At 39.4% G+C, this 23,235-nt stretch overlaps 1 protein-coding gene across 2 annotated transcripts in view; it reads left to right on the forward strand.

Moving 5' to 3' along the window:
- The first annotated feature begins 3,735 nt into the window (after positions 1–3,735).
- igf2bp2a (insulin-like growth factor 2 mRNA binding protein 2a) overlaps positions 3,736–23,235 on the forward strand; it is a 57,149-nt gene continuing 37,649 nt past the window's right edge. The window contains exons 1-3 of one of the 2 annotated variants that reach the window (XM_074659501.1): positions 3,756–3,811; positions 3,947–4,124; positions 5,317–5,377. In XM_074659501.1, the coding sequence (XP_074515602.1) occupies positions 3,950–4,124; positions 5,317–5,377 (236 nt within the window). In that variant the 5' untranslated portion in view covers positions 3,756–3,811; positions 3,947–3,949. Of the gene's footprint in view, positions 4,125–5,316; positions 5,378–23,235 lie in introns of both variants that reach the window. The other variant, XM_074659503.1, reaches the window with a different exon arrangement.

Below are 23,235 nucleotides of genomic sequence, written 5' to 3' on the forward strand. Positions count from 1 at the left end.
TATACTACAAGTGTTGCTGGAGTTATGACCTCCTAAGACTTTTTCCCTGACCAGAAGCTGTAAATGTGTCTTTTAAATGCGACTGCTTATCAATAAGGCAGGCACAAGTTTAAACTAAACTATATAAAGTATATGTGTTAAATGGTGATTTGTTGGCACTCTTTATAGTCATTGAACAAAGTTATGAGGACGACTAATCCACTAGTAGGTGCAGCTAAACAAGTTCAGTTCATTTCACCAAGTACAGTGTTGAAACTACTACTGAACATGTGGTGAAGCAAGACCTGCCCAGTCTAACATCTACCCCTACTGGTCACACGGGAGTACATGAGAACGACTTGTCTCAGTTTATTGTAGATGTAGTTCAAAGGGTATGTTCACTCAAGTTATTAAAATAAATCTCTCTATGAGGGATCACGCAATGCAGATCATTTTAATTTATTTGTTCATGTTTTGAAATATCATTCTGAGATTCCTCCATATGTGGTGCTCTTTGTGAACTAACCTATTAAATAGAAATATGATAGCATTATCAATTAAAAGGTATTAGGTGTCCTGTAGTAAATATATTGATGCACTATAAAATGTAGTTGAATGTTAATTGTCTCAACTATTCATTTTCTATTGTATTGTATCATATTTTTTAGCTTATGTATGTGAATTTCCTCCTGAAATACAGACAAGAAAAGAATAACAAAAAAAGGAAACAGTCATTTAAACTGCCAGTTCCTCAAAAACTGTATTTGTGTGCAATGCTTGAGTAAATAGCTACTTTACTTTTTTTTTTTATTGCACAACATAACAGAAGAATGGACCTTTGTGATATTAATAGTAATGTATAAACTGTTATTGCACCATGTTTTATCCCACAGGGGATATGATACAACCAGAAACTTGTAAGAATGTAAACTGTAATTCCTTTTCAATTTTAGTTTGTTTTTATGCTGTTTGAATGTTTTTTTTCCACACAGGTTTTTATTTCCTTTGCTGTGGTAATCAGCATTGGTTGACTAGGACGGGAGTTTTTTCTGTTAAGACAGTAAAAGGTGGTTAAATCAGTAACACAGGAAATGTAACGCAGAGGTACAAGAGGAAAGGTAGAGAGGAAAGCTAAAAGACACCAGTCAAACAGCTGACCGCACCTTGGAAACTGCATCAGCTGTATTTCTTTCTTTTCCCTCTTCTACCACAAGTCTAGAAAACATGCATGTGTGTGTAGTTTGTTTTGGTCAGCTGGTCTTTCTGTGTTTCCTAAATGTCACATCCCTCTCAGTTCTGGTTAATTTTCCTTCTCTGAGTGAAAATCATTTTGGCTGGTTGCACAATTCGTCAGCATACTGACCTAATTGGGCATAACATGTTAACAAGAAAGGATGCAGCGGATCCTGAGTGTGTGGTCAATTTGATCTGGTTTATTTTTACCCACAAAGCAAAAAAGTAAACTGAAAATGTTATTTAATTGGTTACGCAAAGGCAAGTAGGTTAACCCATTTGTGCCCAAAGACTATATTTAGTATGATAGGGAAAAATGCCACAACATTTGTTCTGATTGCTCAAGAAATTTGAATTTTGTACAGACATACTTTGTGCAAGTATCTAACTCGAAATTTTTAGATCACATGAAAAACCCCACTTTCATTAATAATCAAAGTCGGGTATTTTGAAAAAATTGGAAAAATGCTTACATTGAGTTTATTAAATGTTTTCCAAATAAAATATTTTTTTACACTGCATATGTGTGCATATCTTTAATATTCAACTTGTTGTGAGTTCATAGGTACCAAACACTTGATTGTGCTCCTTGTAGTTTCTGAGATACATTTTCTTATCATACTATATTTAGTCTTTTGGCACATGGGACTATTGTTTTTTCCTAAAATACAATGGAGTATATTGCAAAAAACAAATCATAACATGGCAAACTCAAGCCCAGCAGGCAACAACAGCTGTCAGTGTGTCAGTGTGCTGACTTGACTATGACTCAACCCCAAACTGCATGTGATTATCATAAAGTGGGCATGTCTGTAAAGGGGAGACTCGTGGGTACCCATAGAACCCATTTACATTCACATAACTTGCGGTCAGAGGTCAAGGGACTCCTTTGAAAACTCGCCAAAATTTTGCGCAAGTTTGGAGCGTTATTTAACCTCCTTCTCAAGAAGCTAGTATGAAATGGTACATACATCATATGATACCAATATCTTCACTCTGGCTAGTAACTGTAGCTAGTAAAGCGTTAAAGAAACTAGTGGCATTAAAACTTAAAATGTTGCGTTATTATCACGTTAACTTTAACAGCCCCTAGTATTCACAATCACAGAGAACACTTCCACCAAAAGGCAAATTTGTTTTGTGGTCACAAATGGGTTAAAGTTTAAATTCATTTACAAATCATTCAATGTCCAGAGTTGTGAAATTGAATATAGTAATAATATAGTGCAGTAAATGTATTTGAACTCTGGCTGGCTACCAGCTGGCAGCAGAGAGGCCTGCAACAACTGTGTTAGCATGTCACCAGGAAAGTAACTAAAGAGCTGTTTTGTAAATAGGCCGCAGTTTGGACATTCCTCTGTTCACACACTGACGTAAACAAGGCGAGGAATGGTCACTCCTGCTGCTGGCACTCTCTCCACTACAGTAGGGTGGCAGTAATGTTCCAAGGCGCAGGCCAGTCACATGTAGAAACACTCAAGTGCTGTAGGCGAAGGCTCCTCCCACCCTGGTAGCTGCTGTAGGTACATACCATGCATGAGCTCTGCAGCCTGGCCTCCCATCGCCATGCAGCGCCACAGCCCTTCCCCTTCAAATCCACCTTACTGACGTAGCTTTGCTCGCTTCCTAAACACACCCACATGCACACACACCTACATCACAATAAAAAAAAAAGATGCTATACCATATGTATGTAGCCTGAAGTGTATGAGCTGAATGACACTGCATGGGCACCTCCCACATGCACAGATACAACTAAGGGCCAGGAATCCCCTCTCACGTCTCCTTATCAGCATCTAAAAATAAATATTTGCTCAGTTTTACACTTTGCTGTTGGATCCATTATCGCTACGGGCTAAAATTCAAAGTTTCATCACCTTTAATGACGTGTGTAAAAGCTGCAGGTCTGAGGAGGCCCCTGATAAGGATGTACAACAGTAATGTTTATTCCACTGCGCAAGGACAGAATGTACAAGGTTTCACTTTCTGTATTGTTTTGACACAATAGGCATTTTTTTAACAGTTTCATACATGCTACACGATCATAAATATGTTATATGATAATATCTGAAACTGGCATCCATGGAGAGGTTTGGACCCCCCTGTGCACACACCATAAATCCATATTTTGTTGTCTCTCATAAATAAATAAAAGGCAAACTGTGTGGATCAGTGACACTGTTTTGGACCAGACAAGTACAGTGACAACGACTTGATTTTCCACACAGTAGCCCTTTTTTTCAGCCTGGAGGGACCCGAGGCACAACCCTTATTATGATTTGATGAAATAACCCCTCTGCCTCCTTTAAGCCCATCCCTTTGCTGAATGTACCCAGTGATCATCATGCCACTTCCATACCCCAATGTAGGCTATATACTCTGTGCGAAACCAGGAGTGATCCCACATGCACCTCCAAACATTTTTTTCTCTTGTGATTTTTTAAGGGAGATTTTATTTAGAGGCGGTGCTTGTTGGCTCCGGAGTAGCGTCGTAACGACACTTTTTTTTTCTCCCCAGTAGTCCCTGTTAAAAGAGTTAGACCGGGGCCAGAGTTGGTGGTGCTGGGGGGTCGCCTATAGTTTAGTAATTTCCTGGGGGGTAAATTGCTGCAGTTTTTTTTTTTTTTTTAAATCCCATCAGATTTTTACATTTTTTTTTTTTTTTTACTTCTTCTTCTCTGAAATCTCTCTTTTTTTTAAAGATCTGATCGAGATTTTTTCACCCCCTTTTCAGATCATGAACAAACTATATGTTGGGAATTTAAGTCCTTCGGTCACAGTCGAGGACTTGAAGGAGCTCTTTGGGGAGAGGAAGCTGCCAGTGGCCGAGCAGGTCCTACTCAAATCCGGCTATGCTTTTGTGGACTTCCCGGACCAGAACTCGGCCATAAAGGCTATAGAGACTCTTTCTGGTAAGTGTTGGGTGTTTGATAAGTGATGCTGCTGGTGACAAGGGGGAGAATTCACATTGAGTCAGAATAAAAAACACAGTGGGGATGTGTGAAATATGCATAATTGTTATTATTATTATTATGTGTGTTGTTGCTCCTATGGATTGTTTTGCGATCACATCCATGAGAGTTTAGATGCATGCTCCAACATCAAATTGGATAATATATCGATCCCAGAGACACACTCAAGAAAACACGAGCTCGTCCAAACGCTATTATACGCGCACTATAATAATAAGCTCTCTATATATATATGTTGGTGGAGATTCCGATAGTGTATTGGTGGTTGCGCTCACTTTTTGCAACAAAAAAAAAATCACCCTACTGGAATGTATGTATGGGATGGTCTGATGGTCTGATGGTTTCGGGGGTAGGCATAATTATTTTTCACTTATTTTTTATCTTGATTTTATTGAGGAGAGCCGAGCGACGCCAGCGCGGAAAACTTGTCAGATCCATGTTCCTCTGGTGTCTGGGTATGTTTTTACGAGGTGTCTTGGAGGTGGGTCACGGGGGTCTGGAGGAAAAGAGCTAATAAACAGGTAGCTGACTGACGGAGAGAGAGAGAGGAGAGAGGAGAGGGGGGACCGAGGTGAGACGCTAATTCCGTGCTGCGCCAGGCCACCTCATAATAAACCAAAACCTGGTTCAAGACTCGCAGAGGAGCGCAGTTTCAAATCCTCTGCTGCTTTTAAACACTTAGAATTAAGAGAGACACCTACCTAGAATAGAAAGAGTACTCCTCTCAAAACCATCTCTTCTTTTCATGTTCTTTAACTGAGAGCAACCTCATTCATTGCAGTGTGTGAGAGGGTTGTGTGGGAGTGGAAAAGCATGGCTGCCCATTTCACCCCTTATTACTATATATGTAAATATATATATATATATATATATAAAGCTTATTCATTTGGGCGCACCTCAATTGTGACCCTCAAAATGTCACACTTTTTGTTTTAATCCAAACAGTTTATCCTCCACGTACAGACACTTTTTTTTTTTTTTTGTTGGATGGGTTGGCTTGTTTGAATGGTGGACGCACCTACTTGGTGAAGTGATTTCAAAGTGTTTTTGCAGGCCTATACTATCAAAAGCTTTGCATTGTTTTGCTTCAACACAGCTAATGTTACACTATCAATTGTCGTTCCCTCTACAGGTAAAGTTGAATTACACGGAAAGGTGATAGAGGTAGACTACTCTGTGCCCAAAAAACTAAGGTAGGCTTTACAAATCTGACACACACACCCACTAACACTAACCAACTCACTCACATTGTGTCATCATACGCCTCTATATACTGTGTGACCTGTAGGCTTCCGCTGTGAAATATAGCACCACAGATTTCCTCCTTTCTCTCGGCTTCTGTGTGTGATTTTCTTTAAAAAAGACAACAGGCTTTTGTGTTTTTGTTTCCTGGTGACGGAAATGTAAATGCATGGCGATTGAAGAAGAAAAAAAAGCGACAAAAAGGAGTATTTAGTCCCAACATCCGCAGTTGCTTGCTTTCTGCTGCCATATCGCGTGATCTGCAGCGAGGCCTATCCACACACACACACACACATACATACACGTAATAATAATAATTGCATCTTAATTGAATCTCTCATATAATTGTCATATAGGGCTGATGCTGCTGCTGCACGTGCGTAATTTGTGCACGAGGCTGGCTGGATTCCCCGTATGTAAGGGATATAAAGTTAGGTTTCATTATTGACTGTAACACTGCAATGCACGATGAGTTGCATACCAATCAGCTGAGCCTCTCCTCTGGTTACTATATATGCATGTGTGTGTGCACGTATGTGAGAAACACAGTTTATGTGTGTGTGTGTGTGCGAGAGAGAAGAAAGAGCGAGCTTTGTGAGAAAATCTATAGGTTATAACCATAAACTTCACATATTTTGTGTTTTTGTATTTGTGTACAAACAAGGCATCTATAGAAGCTTTTAATTGCATGGAAATAATAATTAAAATGGTTCTCCTTGTGCGTAATGCATAATAAAGTCATCCATTTGTGCAGCCTATAGGCTATAACCATAAACTCCACATATGTTGTGTTTTTGTATCAGCTTGTGTACAAAAAAGACATCCATAAGCTTTTCATTGCAATGGAAATAAGAATTAAAATCAGAATAAGAATCAGAATCAGAATCGTGTTTATTGCCAGGTGTAAGAGGTATACACCAGGAATTGGCTTTGGTTTTGTTGGTGCAAGTTAAACAGTATAATAACAAAAGAATAGAATGTGTCTCCATGTGCGTAGATGCGTAATAAAGTCATCCCTTTAATGCAGCCTACAGGTTAACCATAAACTCCACACATTTTGTGTTTTTGTGTCAGCTTGTGTACAAAAAAGACATGTATAAGCTTTTAATTGCAAAGGAAATAAGAATTAAAATCAGAATCCGAATCGTGTTTATTGCCAGGTGTAAGAGGTATACACTAGGAATTTGCTTTGGTTTTGTTGGTGCAAGTTAAACAGTATAATAACAAAAGAATAGAATGTTTCTCTGTGGTGCGTAATGCATAATAAAGTCATCCCTTTAATGCAGCCTATAGGTTATAACCATAAACTCCACATATTATGTGTTTTTGTATCAAGCTTGTGCACAACAAAGACATCCATAAGCTTTTAAATGCAATGGAAATAAGAATTAAAATGTGTCTTCCTATGCGTAATGTGTAATAGTCATCCCTTTAATGCAGCCTATAGGTTATAACCATAAACTCCACATATTTTGTTTTTTTGTATCAAGCTTGTGCACAAACAAGACTAAGACAAGACAAGACTAAGACTAAAAGTATAAGACTAAGAATAAGAAGCTTTGAATTGCAATGGAAATAAGAATTAAAATGTTTCTCCATGGTGCGTAATGCATAATAAAGCCATCCCTTTAATGCAGCCTATAGGTTATAATCATAACCTCCACATATTTTGTGTTTTTGTATCAAGCTTGTGCACAAACAAAACATCTATAGAAGCTTTAATTGCAATGGAAATAATAATTAAAATGATTCTCCTTGGTGCATAATGCGTAATAAAGTCATCCCTTTAATGCAGCCTATAGGTTAATCATAACCTCCACATATTTTGTATTTTTCTTTCAAGCTTGTGCACAGACAAGACTAAGACTAAAAGTATAAGACTAAGAATAAGAAGCTTTTAATTGCAATGGAAATAATAATTAAAATGTGTGTCCATGGTGCGTAAATGCGTAATAAAGTCATCCCTTTAATGCAGCCTATCCGCTCCCAGCACGTATAGCTCCACCCTCGTCCACAACAATGCCTCTCTGGCTTTAAGGAAAGACTACATTGCGTGACAAAAAGGTAAATATTCAAGCCCCTTGTGGAGGAACACGTGACCCAGGACTTTATCCTCCCCCTCTTCAAGGCAGGCTTCACTTTCCTGCTTTTACAAGCTCTCTTACAGCTCCTAAGTGTTGTTGTACCGTAGATTATTAATATGCACGTTTGAAATGTGTAAAATATCGAGCTTGCTGTGTTGTTTCCTCGCTTTACGGAGCCGTTTTTGTGTGAAGCTTGCGAGGCGCAACATGGTGTAAAACAGCCACTGCGCCACTCCCCACAGTGAGTGTGCACGTAGGCCAATGTTGGGAGAGCCTCATAATGGCTGCCATGATGGCCCTGCACACTGCTGCACGGCTATAGGCGGAATCAGATGGAGCAGCAAATGTCCATACATGTGCCTGCATGTGTCCAATCTGTGTGCAGTGTGAGCGTGTTGTGAGCGTGTTGCGAACGGGCCTTTAATGCAGAATCTTCGCCGTATGAGTGCAGGGCGACACGTCCAGGTGTTCATTTTGAATCAGTGGGCGAAATCACACACTGTTAAGAATTTACCAGTAAAATAACAGTAAAGAAACTAATGGCAGCAGAGTTGCCTTTATGTTACGGTGGAATTACCATTATTATACTGTCGCTGAAATACTGTTAATGAAAAATATTTTTTTAATTTTTTTAATTTCACAGTATTTTACAGTTAATTTACTGTTTAAAGATACATTATAAAGCTGTTTTTCACCTTTCTTTTATCTTACTGATTTGTTTTAATGCACCATTTAGGTTGTATTTTTTAACATACATTTTAATAAACATTATTTTGTGCCTAGATGAATAGACTTAGCAGGTTACAGACATAGGATTAGTCACACTAAATACAATTAAAGGCACTTGTTAGGAAAAAGGCTATAATAGACTTGTTGACACTTTTCCCAAAATGTCTGTCTATATCTGGCTACAAGCACAGAATGCAAACCAGAACAACATGTGAGTGAAGAACAATAAAGCTAATTCACTGATTTTACAATCATGTACAATGTACAAGCCTCACATGAGCAGATCACGTCCCAGAATTAAAAACATACTGCATGAAACTGTTACTGATGATACTTTAGACAGTTGATCAGCAGTAAAGTGATGTTTTTTATTATAGTTCAGTTAAAAAACGGCCTATAGGCGTAATTTAACAGGTTTTCTTTTGTATTAACAGTAAAGCACTGTTTTTAGCAATAACAGGTTAATACTGTTGAAATCCTGCTGTAAACTAACAGCAATTGTTTACAGTGCACGTGGAGGTGTATAACTCCACATTATGATAATACTTTTCCATGCTGATGATTTAATGTGATGCTACAGTTTTCCCAGTCATTATTTAGGAGTTTATATCATGTTTATAGATTATTTTGTATATTGTATATTGATAGAATTTAAATGTTTTTATTCTTATTTTATTCTAACGTTTTTATCTATTCTTTTGTTATTATACTGTTTGACTTGCACCAACAAAACCAAAGCAAATTCCTAGTGTATACCTCTTACACCTGGCAATAAACACGATTCGGATTCTGATTTAGAGCTTTTCCTCTATTAATGTAGAAATATTATAATATTAAATATGAAAGTTATTTCTCAAAGGGTCTGAGACAACTTAGAATCACATATTAATAAGATTGAAAATGTGCATCAGTTAGACCTCTATAAATTATGACAAATACAACATTGGGAAAACTGTAGCATTACTTAAATTAAATTATCAGCGTGGAAAAGCATTATCATAATATGGAGTTACAGCTCCACCTGTGATTTCGCCCACTGATTCAAAATGAACACCTGGACGTGTTGCCCTGCACTCATATGGTGATGTAATGCTACAGTTTTTCATTATTTAGAGCTTTTCCTCTATTAATGTAGAAATATTTAAATTTTAAAGCTTAAAATGCATATTTCTTTTGTCCTGCAGTGAATATTGTATTTGTCTTAATTTATAGAGATCTAATTGATGCACATTTTCAATGTTATTAATATATGATTTTTAAGTTGTCTCAGACACTTTGAGAAATAACTTTTATATTTAATAATACAGGTTTAGAATACTCTTAACTGTATTTCCTTTATTTAGATAATAATAAAATAATTATATAGGTATTGTTATGGGTTTGATTTTAATATATATGTATGGTTACTATGGTGACAGGGCTCAATAAGGGAAACCAATCAGCAGTTTTTTGTTTCGTCATTTAGGGAGAAATGTGTGAGCTCATCTTCAGGCCTGCTGTCTTGGTTTTGTAGTTTCAGCTGCTGTGTTTACTGTTTGTTTATATATTTGTGTTGTGTTTTGTTGTTTAATGATTTCAGCGTAGCCATAGTGGGATTAACTATTAAGTTATGTCTATTTTAAGGGCAAAACTTGTGATAGTTTATTGTACTTTTAATGAGTTTATTCTGTAAAAGATTGGGCCTTTTTAAAATGAATAACCTAGAAAAGATAAAGGTATGAATTGTTATAGTTTTGACATCCTATTTATTATTTAAATGTTATTTCACCTACATACAATTTATATTTTGATATTTCAAATTAGTGCAAAAGTGTCAGCTTTCATATTATTCCATAAAGTAATTTTAGAAGAAGTAAACTATTTATGGATTTCATTTTTAAACGCTTTTGAAGCTTCTTGTCATGGAAAATAGGGAATAATTAGTCACACTTTATCAGTCATATTTCAAATAGAGTTTTAAAAATTATTAGAGTTATTTTTATTTAAATGATCGATTTTATTGGTGTTATTACAATGTAGGTTATTTAATATTAATTAATTGTGTATTTAAGTGCTGAAACAACTTTTATATTAACTATTACAACTGTTAATCAAAATTAATCAATTGTTTTTTCTATTAGTGATTAAAACATGTTATTTAATTATTATAACCACCTGAGCTTATTATGTAATTGTAGGTTTGAAATATGAACTGTTAAATTATTTGATGATGATATAATCAATGCAACAAAACTCATAAAACATTAGAGAAAATAAGTAGATTTATGCAAACGGATTCTTAATAATTCTTTAATTTATATTGACTAAATGTGATTGGAAGAATGACTCTTAGTTTGATAAGAGAATTCATTTTGTTATCTCAAACCGTTCTTCCATTTCCAGCATGTATTTTTTTAAAATGATGGCTTATTTTGATATCAGAAAACAATATTTTTCTCACCCTTTTTAAGTTTTCTTGTTAAAGCGAGGCATGTAGCTGAGTGTCTGCAACGCCAGGAAACAGAGTGTGACTCGGCGTTAATTGATATTGGTGCTACATAAATGATATGCAGTGTTGTTTGACTATCAGATAGGCGAGGCGGCGAAGGTGTGGACAGAGCTACAAACGTGATCCCTCTGTGTGAGCCTGATCAATGAGTAATATTAAGCACTGTTGTTGTGGAGGAAACACATTTAAAGCTCCTGAAAAATATACAAGTTTGTTTACTTGCTTGTTTAGACCTTTCTCCTCTTTATTATCTCTCTACACCTTTGACTTAACCTGGAGTGAAAATGTGCTCAAATAAACAGGTGATGAATATTGGATTGAGTGCAAACTCTTGTTACACTCCGTTAGGCTGCATCTTGATATTTGTGCTCTTCATTTAGTTTGCAACTTAATGTTGTTTGATAAAAGATAAATTGATTTGCAAGACCTTTATATAACACAAACCAAGACATGGGTGTAAACATCTGCATTGCACCACAGTGGTGCACATGTGTGTGTTGGGTCATCAGTGCACACTGAGTCAAAACAGCGAAATGCGATAGCCATCAGTTGATCCACTCCGAATCCATTAATACTCCCCAGTTGATCCTGGGTGGAGGGGAAGCTCTCCAGTTCAGACTCCGGTTTTGTCCGGAGCGATAGCAGGAGGCACTGCACTGCTCGCCCTCTGAAGCCACATCCGCTGCACCCTCCTCCTGACTCCTCGTGTCTCCCCTCACCTGTCTGACAGGAGGGATCGCACAAAGTCATCTGTTATGGTGGAGTAGAGGAGCAGATGCCCGAGATGTCTCTCAGCTGGGGTTTTCTGCCCTTAAAGAGCACCGTCGGTGTGTTTTTAACGCAGGTTTTTCATTCATTAAGAGCGAAGAAGACTTCATGTTATAGAACAATTTATCCTTGACTCGTGGAACTCGTGAAAAAATAGCCAAATGATTAAGTTCTTCATTAACACTTCCAGAAATAATGACCATCTACTTGTCAGGTATTGGCTTTTGTTTTGTGTTCAAGTTGCTGCATTTTAAATATCAGCCCTTCTCCCAACGCTGCCAGATTTGTATAGCAATTATTAACTTTTTTCATGAAAGTGCAGTGGTGTATTTTCCTCCTGAAGTGATAACAAGATTTGCTAGCGCAACAGAGTATATAGCTTAAGGGAGCGGCGAGATAAGATGTGAGAGCATTGTAAATTCGTTGTGTGTCTATCAGACCTGCGGGATCGCGAGTTGCAATCTTCTTTTTTTTTTTCTTTTTTCTTTGCATGTGCATCACAGCAGCAACTGTAGAGATTAATTTCTCAGTAAGCTGTCATTCAAATTCCTCTCCAACCTGTTGCATGAGTAATATGTTGCTGCAGAATTACACTCATAAGTTTAGTATCGGCTAGATGACTCTCACGAGCAGCAGTGAGGAGTTGAGGAAGGTGTGGCCGGGATGAGGAGGATTTCTCTGGCTGTCCGTGCCAAGTCTCGCCTTTTTCTGTTAACGCTAAATCACCAAAATACACAGGAGATGAGAGAAGTAAAACAGGTTCACTACTTGGAGATGGTTTCTCCGTCAGAAAGCGGTTTGATGAGGGGCTCTTCTTCTGCCTGTGCTTTTATTTGTGACCAGACCATTACCTCTCTCAGTATTGAATGATGACAGTAAAGGAGAGACGGCCTGTTGTGGAAGTAAAATAACCCCTCATTGATTAGAGAGGCTTGAAGCCTCCTTGAACTGAGACACTGAAGCCATTTTTCTTCTAACTGTCTGCAATAGGACGTGTCACTGATAATACATCTCATTGGCTTGTTGAAGTCAGCTGCTGCATCAGATTCGACTGTTATCAGGCCGTTAAATAGAAGGGCCGGGACGATATGCCTATATTGCAATTTTTAAGTATTGCAATTCGATATTATGATTTATTGCGATTTTTGTGAGCTTTTTTAACACTGGACTGTGGGAAAAAGTTGAATTATACACTTCTAGGGACTTTTAGTTTTCAAATCTCTAAATTAAGACGGTAAAAACGTTGATTTTCAGCATGTATGTAGTCAGAGATGTCCTGAAGTCAAATATATCAGTCATTGTCGGGCATCATTTATTAGATTTGTTCCAGCAACCCAAAAATCAAAGAATAAAAACATTTCCCTTTCAAATAAGTGGTATTTCGTTTTTAATATATAAGGGACATGTAATATGTTTTATACTTCTGGTGAATGTAATCCAATTAATCTTATTTCCTTATATGTATTTTTAATTTACAGTACCGCGTATACTTCCGCTAACTTTGCCAAGTCCGTCGCTAGCTCTCCTCGTCAGCTCTGGTCTCTTTATACATCCACTGAATGAAACAAAAAAAAGACAGGCTTCTTTAGGTTTAGGCAGCAAAACTACACCTTCTGTAGGTTTAGGCAACAAAAACAGTTAAGTTTGGGGAAAAACATCGTGGTTTGGCTTAAAATAACAAAGTTTCAAAAGTGAAAGCGAAACTTCACGCTTGTGAACAGACAACTACAAACTGTTGGTTTCAGGCAGGATGCAAACCCTGTTCTCCTCTCTGCTCTGTGTTTGGTGTCCCATTCATCGCTTCCAACCTCCTCCCCTTATGGAGTTTATGCTGTTATGCGGCGCCTGACTTCCGCTTTTGCTTCTACCATAATTACTACAGTCGCTAGAGGTCGCTGTCGTCTTCTTTTATTCTTTCTTTCAGTGATAAAACCTACTAGCAGGCCCTTAATGACCCACATCTATGGTGCTTACAGAGATTGATAACGCCTATTTAACAGCCTGACAACAGTCTAATCGGCTGGCTTCTCTGAGTAGAAAATAAAATGAAAAGTTAAATTTCTGTACACTGTTACCATTGAATATATTAGAAATGTATTTCGGTGCTGACAGTAATGTCTTCTTACACACCTGTCTGTGACCGATCCTCTACAGGATAGGCCGACATTAGTTTGAGCAGATGTTTTAGGATGCTGTTCAGCTAAGCAGGGTTTGATGAATTGCTGGAATCTTAAATGTGCTGCGTGTGAATATTTAATGAATTATAAATAATGATTATGAGCAGCGCAGTATGTGCCCAAGTTCTTTTTTGGGGGAAGTAATTTGAAGATGTAACAGCTGCTCAGTCTGTCTGTGTGTGTGCAGCATATGAGTGTTTGGAGTTGGGAGATGGGGGGGGGGGTTATGTACATGTAGATATGTTCACACGCAGCTTGAGTACAACACCGGAGAAACAGTAAAATCCCAGCTGAAAGAATACATGCCGGATGTAGACTTTAGTGTTTCTCACCCCTCAGTGTGCCAGTTCTCCCCGTGGGCACCCACGGGTGTGGTTTCTGTGGGAGGATGGGCAGCTGAGGCGCATAGCAGGTGGCGTTTCTCACACAGCCGTACCCCGTCCTTGTCCCATATCAACACCATATAACGCTGCTGGAACGTTATAGCTCTGATGGGTCTCGAACAGGTGAAATGAATATGGCGAAAACGCCCCAACAGCCAATCAGAGCGAGCCACGCGCCGTAATGCCTGCGTGCAGCCAATCCTATGCGAGCGGGTCGAGCGGTTGGGATCGAGGCTCGTGAGGAGGCTCTGTTACACTGGCTTAGAGCCTCAAACTGGGAATGCTGCTGGCCTGAAGCTTCACCCAGGTCAAATGGTCCTTTTAATCTCTTCAATCTGAACTTTGCATCTCGCACGTTTCTCTCATTTACCTCGCTTTTAACGTTCCAGGCAGAGGTGTGGTACGGGAGAGTCTGTTACCAGAATCAGAAGGTGATAGATAGTTGGATTATTAGTATCATGGTTGGATTTCTGAAAGGGACTACCGGGTACAGGCCCAGGGATCCTGGACCAGAACCTCTGTATGAAGTGACTGTTGACATTTGTTGTTGGAAAGTCAAACGGATATTAAGAAATTCAAAATGACTACAGACACAAAATGATCACAAAGAGACGCAAAATGACCACAAAAGATGCAAAACAAGCACAAAGAGATGCAAAATGTCCCACAAAGAGACAAAAAAAATCCACAAAATGATTACTAAGTAGAGCTCTCAACTATTAAATTAATCACCAACTATTTTGATAATCGATTAATCGGTTTCAGTAAAATTTCTCTGATTCCAGCTTCTTAAATGTGAATATTTTCTGGTTTCTTGACTCCTCTATGACAGTAAACTGAATATCTTTGAGTTGTGGACAAAACAAGACATTTGAGAACATCATCTTGGACTTTTGGAAACACTGATCGACATTTTCTGACATTTTATAGACCAAACAACTAATCGATTAATTGAGAAAAATAATCGACAGATTAATCAACAATAAAAAATACTCATTAGTTGGAGCCCTATTACTAAGAGATGCAAAATGCCCACAAAGACAAAAAAACAACCATACAGAGATTCATCGGCAGACACATTGCACTTAAAGCAGGACCCTGCTGGACCTCATGTTTGTAATTAAACAAAGTAGCTTGAAATGTTGCTGTTCAACTGAGCTTCAGTAATGTAACTATGTCCAAAGTGAGATTAAAGGGTAACTACACCCTCAAAATTCAGCTAGAACCCTCTCTCTCAGCATGTTTTAAAAATGCAACAGAGGAGTGAAGAGCAACGACTGTAGGAGCCCGGCGGTTACGTCTTGCCTGTTATGCCTTTAAGGCGCGTTCCCGCAATGTCCGTGAGGGTTTAGGGCTGTCCCACTGTCAGTCAAATCGTCAAGAGCATGAGGGCTCCCTCCCAAAGAGGACGGCACATGGGAGTTCAGCCTGTCATATTAAATTTACACAGAAACATTACCATTAAGGATTTAAGATGGTACATAAAAGCACATGAAATCAGAGGAATACAAGCATTGGACTATATTACACACCTGGTTTATTCATCCACCATTTCTTTTAATTTTGCTTAATGTAGTTTGACAAAAACAAGTAAATTGATTATGTGACAATCAGGCTACCACTCCTTTCATGAGGCAAGACCCTGGAAGACGTGCAAATTGGCAGTAAAAAAAAAAGAAAAGTAACATAAAAACCCATAATTGACATCGTCATGGTAACGGGATTTGTCGCAGCAAAGTGCTGTCCCGTTCATATTTATACCATTTTAAGCCCTTGCAGCCTCTCACACACATTTACTAGGGGACATACACATACAAGCTAATTTTGAGGAGGAAAAGCTGTTTGTTTTACACACAATATGAATTTATTGGAAAAAGGCCTTTTATTAACATCATATGCCACCAAGAATCTATGTGATTATTTGTGTAGTTCCTCCTTAACGACTTGAGCTTTGTTTTGTCCCAACGGCAACACCCTGAAGGCGATGCGTTGCAAAGCAAAGTTCACCTCTATTCTCAGATCTGTCACCTTTTTCATTCCTCTGGAGTTTGCAGGCCTGATATTTTTACTCATTTTACAAATGCGCTCCCCTTCTTTATAACAATACCCCAGTCTGGCTCCCTCATTCAAACCTTTTAAACATTTAGATATAGTGTGATAATTAGGAATGTCAAAGTTAACGCGATAATAACGCAAATTTGTTTTAACGCCACTAATTTCTTTAACGCATTAACGCAACTTGCGTTAAATTTTTAGGTTGTAGTGGGCTCGGTTTTAAAGCTAGAGTGAAGATACTGGTATCATATCAAACTAGAAAACCTAAGGAATACATTGGTACCAACCATGTTATAGCTTGTCATGAAGGAGGCTAAATAACGCTACAAACTTATGCTATATTTTGACCTCAAGATATGTGAATGAAAATTGGTACCCATGAGTCTCCCCTTTACAGACATGCCCACTTTATGATAATCACATGCAGTTTGGGGCAAGTCATAGTCACTGACAGCTGTTGTTGCCTGTTGGGCTGCAGTTTGCAGTACCTGTGAGGGTTTCTGGACAATATTTGTCATTGTTTTGTGTTGTTAATTGATTTCCAATAATAAATATATCCATACATTTGCATAAAGGAAGCATATTTGGCCACTTCCATGTTGATAAGAGTATTAAATACTTGACAAATCTCCCTTTAAGGTTCATTTTGAACAGATACAAATGTGCAATTAATTTGCGATTAAATATGGACAATCATGCAATTAAATATTTTAATTCACAGCCCTAGTAATAATATAAAATAATATACTTGGATTGTTATATATACACCATTTCTCCCTTGTAAATGTGGGAATTTCTTTTGATATGCTTTTTTTTTTATGTCAGCTCTCTGTGAAGCAGCAAAATGTCGAACGATACAGTCTTCTGACATTTACAGCACCTTGATGTGGGAGCAAAACTGTGCCATTGTGCTCGTGAATATGTGTGTGTCCGTGTGTGTTTACAGGTAGCGCTGTGCTCAGCTCCAACTGTTCCAGGTTAGGTTCTCCACGTTGCCATGGGAACCAGTTTTGAGTGTTTTGCTTAGTTATAGGAGGAGAGCTGGAACGATGAAGGTTTCAGAAAATGAACCCAAAGTCCTCCAGTGTACTGAAAAACAGTTGAGTTTACTGCATGCAAACACCCGGAGATTCACCCCATACAAGTGATCATTAGGATATCTTTTGATATCACAGTGAGCAGTTCATAACAAATTTAAGCTGTAATCATGGGATTGTGTCAGTTTGGGGACCCTGTAATTTCCACCCATTTCCCAGGAGAGTGGCGACTGCCTACGGGGTTGTAGCTGCAGTTCTGCTGTGTGTTGGTGGCTCACGCTAGATGGGCGGTGCAGTGGTCAGAGTGCTGATTTTATATGACAGCGATCTACGCTGGTAAGGTGCCTCAATAAAAATGCCTGCTGCTTCATTGAGACCTCCATGTGCTCATTTTCTTCCCACAAGTGCGGCATGCAGGGAAAACTGCTGAGTGGGCTGTCCGTCCATGTCACAGCCGCAGCCCTTTTGTGACCTTTCTTATTCATAAACCCACACGGAGCCGCCATTTCCATCCTTTTCCATATGTATGCAACGGAAGCTGGGAAAATCCCCCCCCCCCCAACAGAACAAGTCATCTACAGTAAGGGTCGGCCACACAGCTGAGCCTCCGACACAACCTGCAGCACAGTCTGACCATTGTGTTTCCTCTGTTTCACTCTGTCTCTGACGGAAGAGGAGTTCGTGAGGAAGACTTCCGAGTCAAAGACGTGTGCAGGACACACACACACACACACACACATGCTTAAGCTTTCCTCTCAGTGTGTGCTGCGTAGGGGAGAAATGAGCACTGCTGATAGAGGGCAGTATTTCCCTGGCCGGCTGTGTGAAGCTGCTGTTGGCTTAAAGTGGCTTTACCCCGTCTCTCAGCCGACTCTGATGGATTTCTGGCTGTGCGTTTGAGAGTGACAGAAACAGAGATCATGTATATTGTCACATCAACCTTTAGTCTTACATTGTCTTGACCTTTCAACTACCCTGACTTATATCCAGCCTCTTGACTGGTAGTTTGATGTTTAAAATACAACTTATAAACTCTACTATCTTGAAACTGTCCTCCAGGTCAACTTTTCTTTTAGTTTTAGAGGTGCACTGCAGTAAATCAGAGGTCTGTTGGTCATAGCTGGTGATTATGTTCGGTTAAATAACGCTCCAAACTGCAAAAAATACTGTCATAGCCATTTTCAAATGGGTCCCTTGACCTCTGACCTCAAGATATGTGAATGTAAATGGGTTCTATGGGTACCCACGAGTCTCCCCTTTACAGACATGCCCACTTTATGATAATCACATGCAGTTTGGGGCAAGTCATAGTCAAGTCAGCACACTGACACACTGACAGCTGTTGTTGCCTGCTGGGCTTGAGTTTGCCATGTTATTATTTGAGCATATTTTTATGCTAAATTCAGTACCTGTGAGGGTTTCTGGACAATAGTTGTCATAGTTTTGTGTTGTTAATTGATTTCCAATAATAAATATATACATATATTTGCATAAAGCAAGCATATTTGCCCACTCCCATGTTGATAAGAGTATTAAATACTTGACAAATCTAAAGCAATTATTACACTAAAATAGAAGACCATGGGGAAAAATAAGAAAAATATATTAACAAGCTTTAACTATAAATCATTAAACATGTGTGAAGTTGTCTTTTGGGTATGATCTGGATCCTGGGCCGGTTGTTTCTCCATTAAATATGAAGCTACAACTAGCAGCTTAGTTTAACTGTAGCTTCATATTTGTGGTATCGATGTACTCGTCTAACTCTCGGCAAGAAAGGGAAAAAGTGTACTATAAAAAAAACTTTTAAAAAAACTAATTGTTCACTGACTATACAAACCGAACCTGAACTGTTGCCCGACTATCAAATACAGGTCTGATAATTATTTGATTTTATTTAATTATTATTTTGAAGTTGCCAGAGACATAGAAGAGTCAATTATCTGAACATAGGCCAACTTGATCAAGTATTCTGCCTTCTTTCATGTATGAAATCAGTGTCATGGCTTCATTTAATATAGAAATATAATTAATTCCTGTAATATAGAAATATCATTCATTACTATCAATCTGTTTATATATTTTGCAGTTCAAACACATTAGAATAGGCCTAGTTACGTTTTTCTTCTCCCTAATGTGCAATACAAACCGAACCTTGTTGAACTGTTGAACCACTAAATTGTTCCATAACTGTCAAACTATTTCTTTAGTGATTTTTGGTTCTTCTTGTCAAGTGGGAAAATCTTTTAAATTCTTTTTTTAAAAGTCCGTCTATTAGTCCACATTTTATAACATTCACTGTCTGCAACCCTTAATGTTTTACAGAACTGAGCGTGCAGGCTGTCCTCTTAGTTTCAGCAGAAGTCGAGTTTAGCATTTGGCAAATTGTGATATACCACGAAGCCTGTTGTTTTACACAGCTGTGCTTGATCCTGACTATGATTTGCTGAGCCCAGAGATGAGTTGGGTAATAATGTGGGCCAGGCAGGTGCTGGAGAGTAGGACGCCTCCCTGCCAAGTGACCCAGCACATGCCAACACCCAGCCATTCGCAGTGTGAGAGAAAGACAGAGCACGTATGTGAAAGAGAGTGATAGCGAGACAGCGATTGAAAGACAGAAAGAGAAGAGTTGCAGAGGGGAAAGGATTGTATCACACCAATATGTCAGGTTGCAGCCGCTGCAGAGAGCTGCACACCCAGGGGCAGAACACAATGTGAAAAACCTGTTTGTAAATAGTTCTCGTCTTGCTGACCCTCGGCTAATATTCCCCTGCAGGCGCAGAATGTTTTATCGTGAAATGTTCAATCTGTGTCTCACTAAACCGTCTATACTCAGGGTCTCCCATGGGTGCTGTAGCTGCTGCGGTAGCTCTACTGTAGCTTACTATCTCAGCCCTGAGGTTTTTAACATTTTAAACGTGCTGTTTTCATGAGTAAAACATCACGAATTAAACGGATAAAATGTACGCCCAAGTTGCTAGGATACCAGCCGACTGATTGATTGATTGATTGATTGAGCGTATGTGTTTAGCATAGAGTTCTTGATGTGTTTTTGTTGCCATCTGTCCTACACAACACGCTGGTTGCCCAGCCAGCAATGCAGCACCTCTGCCTCACGCATGCAAACAACATTATGACACTGATTGATGAATCGCCGTCCCTGTCAGGTTAAATGAAGCACACGCTGACACAGATCCAATTAAAATTGACAAGTGGCCCTATAGCAGAGCACGATCTTGTTAAAAAAAACCAAAGGCAAAAGCACGGACATCTCCAGCTCGCCAGCATTTTAAATATTTGATGCCGAAGCAGCCATGCATGAGTTCTTGTTGGAGGGTTGCAAAAGTTAATGGGGCCCTTATAAGATTGCTCTTTCTTACTGAACATCAACACGCTCATTTCTGTGCGTGTTCAGGTGATTTTCATTTTAATTAACGGTGAATTCCACAAGATGCAGCTGTAGTTCGCCGCCTCGCTCCAGGGAGAGTCACATTCTCTCTTTCCACTGCAGCATTCGGGGCTTGTCTTCCCTCCATCCTCCATCCTCCATCCTCCTCCTCCTCCTTCTCCTCCTCCCTGCGTGTGCATGTTTTGTGTCAGGGTACCATGTCATGCGTGCTACCTAGATTGCGTCTCTGACCGCCTCCCTCCGAGCTCATGATGTCACTGCTCCCCTGGCACAGCGTGGCAGCGCAGAATGAAGCCGCCTGTGTGTTGGCATGAGCGGGTGTAAATAGCGTAACCCTATGTTATGTACTGTAAGCTGAATGTGATCAGATAGAGTAACAGAGACAATTCATTCTTAGTAGAGTTACCGCAAGAGGAATTCTTCGACAACAGTAGATGTCGTGTGTACGTGTGCGTGTCCACGTCTTTGCATAATGTGTGTGTTTGTACAATGCCTCTGTGTTCCTGCCATCCCCCTGAGCGGGAGGCAACAGTTCATCTCAGAGATGGTTTTGTTTTAAGTGGTGCGAGGAGTGACTCCAGGCAAGGCCGGTTTCCGGTCGCTTGACGTTGCGGGAGAATAAATTACAGAGATATAGAATGACAGGCTTCAAAGGCCAGTTTGATGTCAAAGAGGCGGTGTGGCGTGGATGTGGAGCCGCCGAAGACGACGCATCAAATATGTTGCTCTTGAAGAACAGTCTAATTGTGTTTGTTCTCCCTGGTAGTTGTTGCTCCCTTTGATGGATGCACAGGCATTTGTAGAGCATTTACAGTATCGCTGCTTTCCTCCCCATCACCGCACGGCATCAAAGCTGGCGTATCCTGACGCTCGGGGCACATGATTCACAACCATGGTCCACACACACACACATACACACACACACACACACATGCACGCACACACAGATGGGCTCTGATTTGATCAAACGTCAGTGCAAATAACAGAAATGCCACCAGACAAAATGCAGCTCTGATTTGCTTTTCATAACACCGGCCATCATTTCTTTTGCAGGCTCGTAGTGGCCTTAGATAAAACGCAGCCCACCACTGCAGATGTTTCCACTGAGAGATCTGATTATGACGAACAATCTTATTATTTGTGTTTCCTTCACACTGACTCAGTGCTTTTCAGAGTGTTGTGAGTACATGCTCATGGGGGATGGGTGTACGGCAAAGAGTATATAGAAGCAAAGAGACAATACTCTGGTGTTTTTTTTTGACAATGGCCGCTAGATGGCGCTGCGGTAGTACTACCGCCATTTCGGACTGATAAAAGTGAACACTTAAATATCCCTCGTTTAAATAATTCTGTCCTAAAAGTTGTAAAATTCACTAATAGCCGAATCCAGAGTTATTTTCCTCTTCATAATGGACATGCATCAGACCCACGGGACTGCACCACCACTGCACGCTCATATGACATATCCAGTTCTGCCAGCTTCCTGCTAACTGTATGTGGCTGTAATAATGTATATATTGGCTTTAATTCATCACTTTTATTATCTTATAATAAACCCATGGGCTGTATGCTGTAAGCCTGTACCGTGGTGGATGTATTAACATCTCTGTTGCCAAACAACCGGCTATCGGCCAGTAGCTAGTAGTGCTAGTAGCATGACATCAACAGAATTTAATGTAGTTGGAGGCTATTTACTAACACGCAGGACACAACCTCTTATACATCCATGGTCTGTGATCTATTGTACATTGGAGGTCCGTGACATGAAAAAGTTTGAGATGCTCTCAAAATCTGTGTGCTGGATTTTTTCTAATTCATGTCCATCGCTCACTTTATGCACCTCTGGTAAGCAGCCAGGCAAAGCAGTTTAATAAATAAATAAGTAAGTAAATAGTTATAATAGTATGCATATTTATAATATTTGTATTGTTCAACACAGGCCATTTTGGTAGAATATTAAAATTATGACGTGTCTTGAGATAACTTCTGTTATGATTTGACGCTATATAAAAAATCAATTGAATTGTGTGTGTTTTGGCTGTCTTAAGGAACAAGCAGCCAGGTTTTCAGGTCAGCCTTCACTCCTAATAGCCCCTTCAACTTAGACACGGTGTTTGTTAAAGAGGGGAACCAGCCTCGTATGTTCCTACCAGGAATGATGAAAGCAGCCGGCCTGTAAACGCTTGCAGATTTGTTTTGGTGTTTGTGTGTGGAGGAGAGTTGTAAGCCCCAGTAGGGCTGGAAATAGTTGTTAAATTAGTTGACTGCACCCTTGAATATCCTGTCTAGCAAAACAGAGATAATTGTAATTAATCCTACGATATTGAGCCTCAGGTGTTACCCTGATGTGTGCTTTGTTTCTTTTTAAGCTCACTACTGTGTTTGTGTGCTGCTGCATTCACATGCTGTAGGATTTTGTCAGAAAATCAAACCTGGAAGACAAACAATAAACAAACATAAACCGTTGCACAGGCTGCAGCTCTTGCGAGCTGAAGAATCGCTCTGGCACGGCAGACGTTCGGGCTCTACTGAGTGCCTTACAGTCACATATATATAAGAGCTACCAACAACAAACCATCCCCTCAGGCTTTCTCACAATCACCAATAATTCTCCCTCGCCTCCTCTGTCTCACTTTAAATGCTGCCCACACAACAGGCACTTCCACCCGCTCCCCTCCG

Source organism: Sebastes fasciatus, chromosome 14 (genome assembly GCF_043250625.1).
Source record: "Sebastes fasciatus isolate fSebFas1 chromosome 14, fSebFas1.pri, whole genome shotgun sequence".
Taxonomy (NCBI): Eukaryota; Metazoa; Chordata; class Actinopteri; order Perciformes; family Sebastidae; genus Sebastes; species Sebastes fasciatus.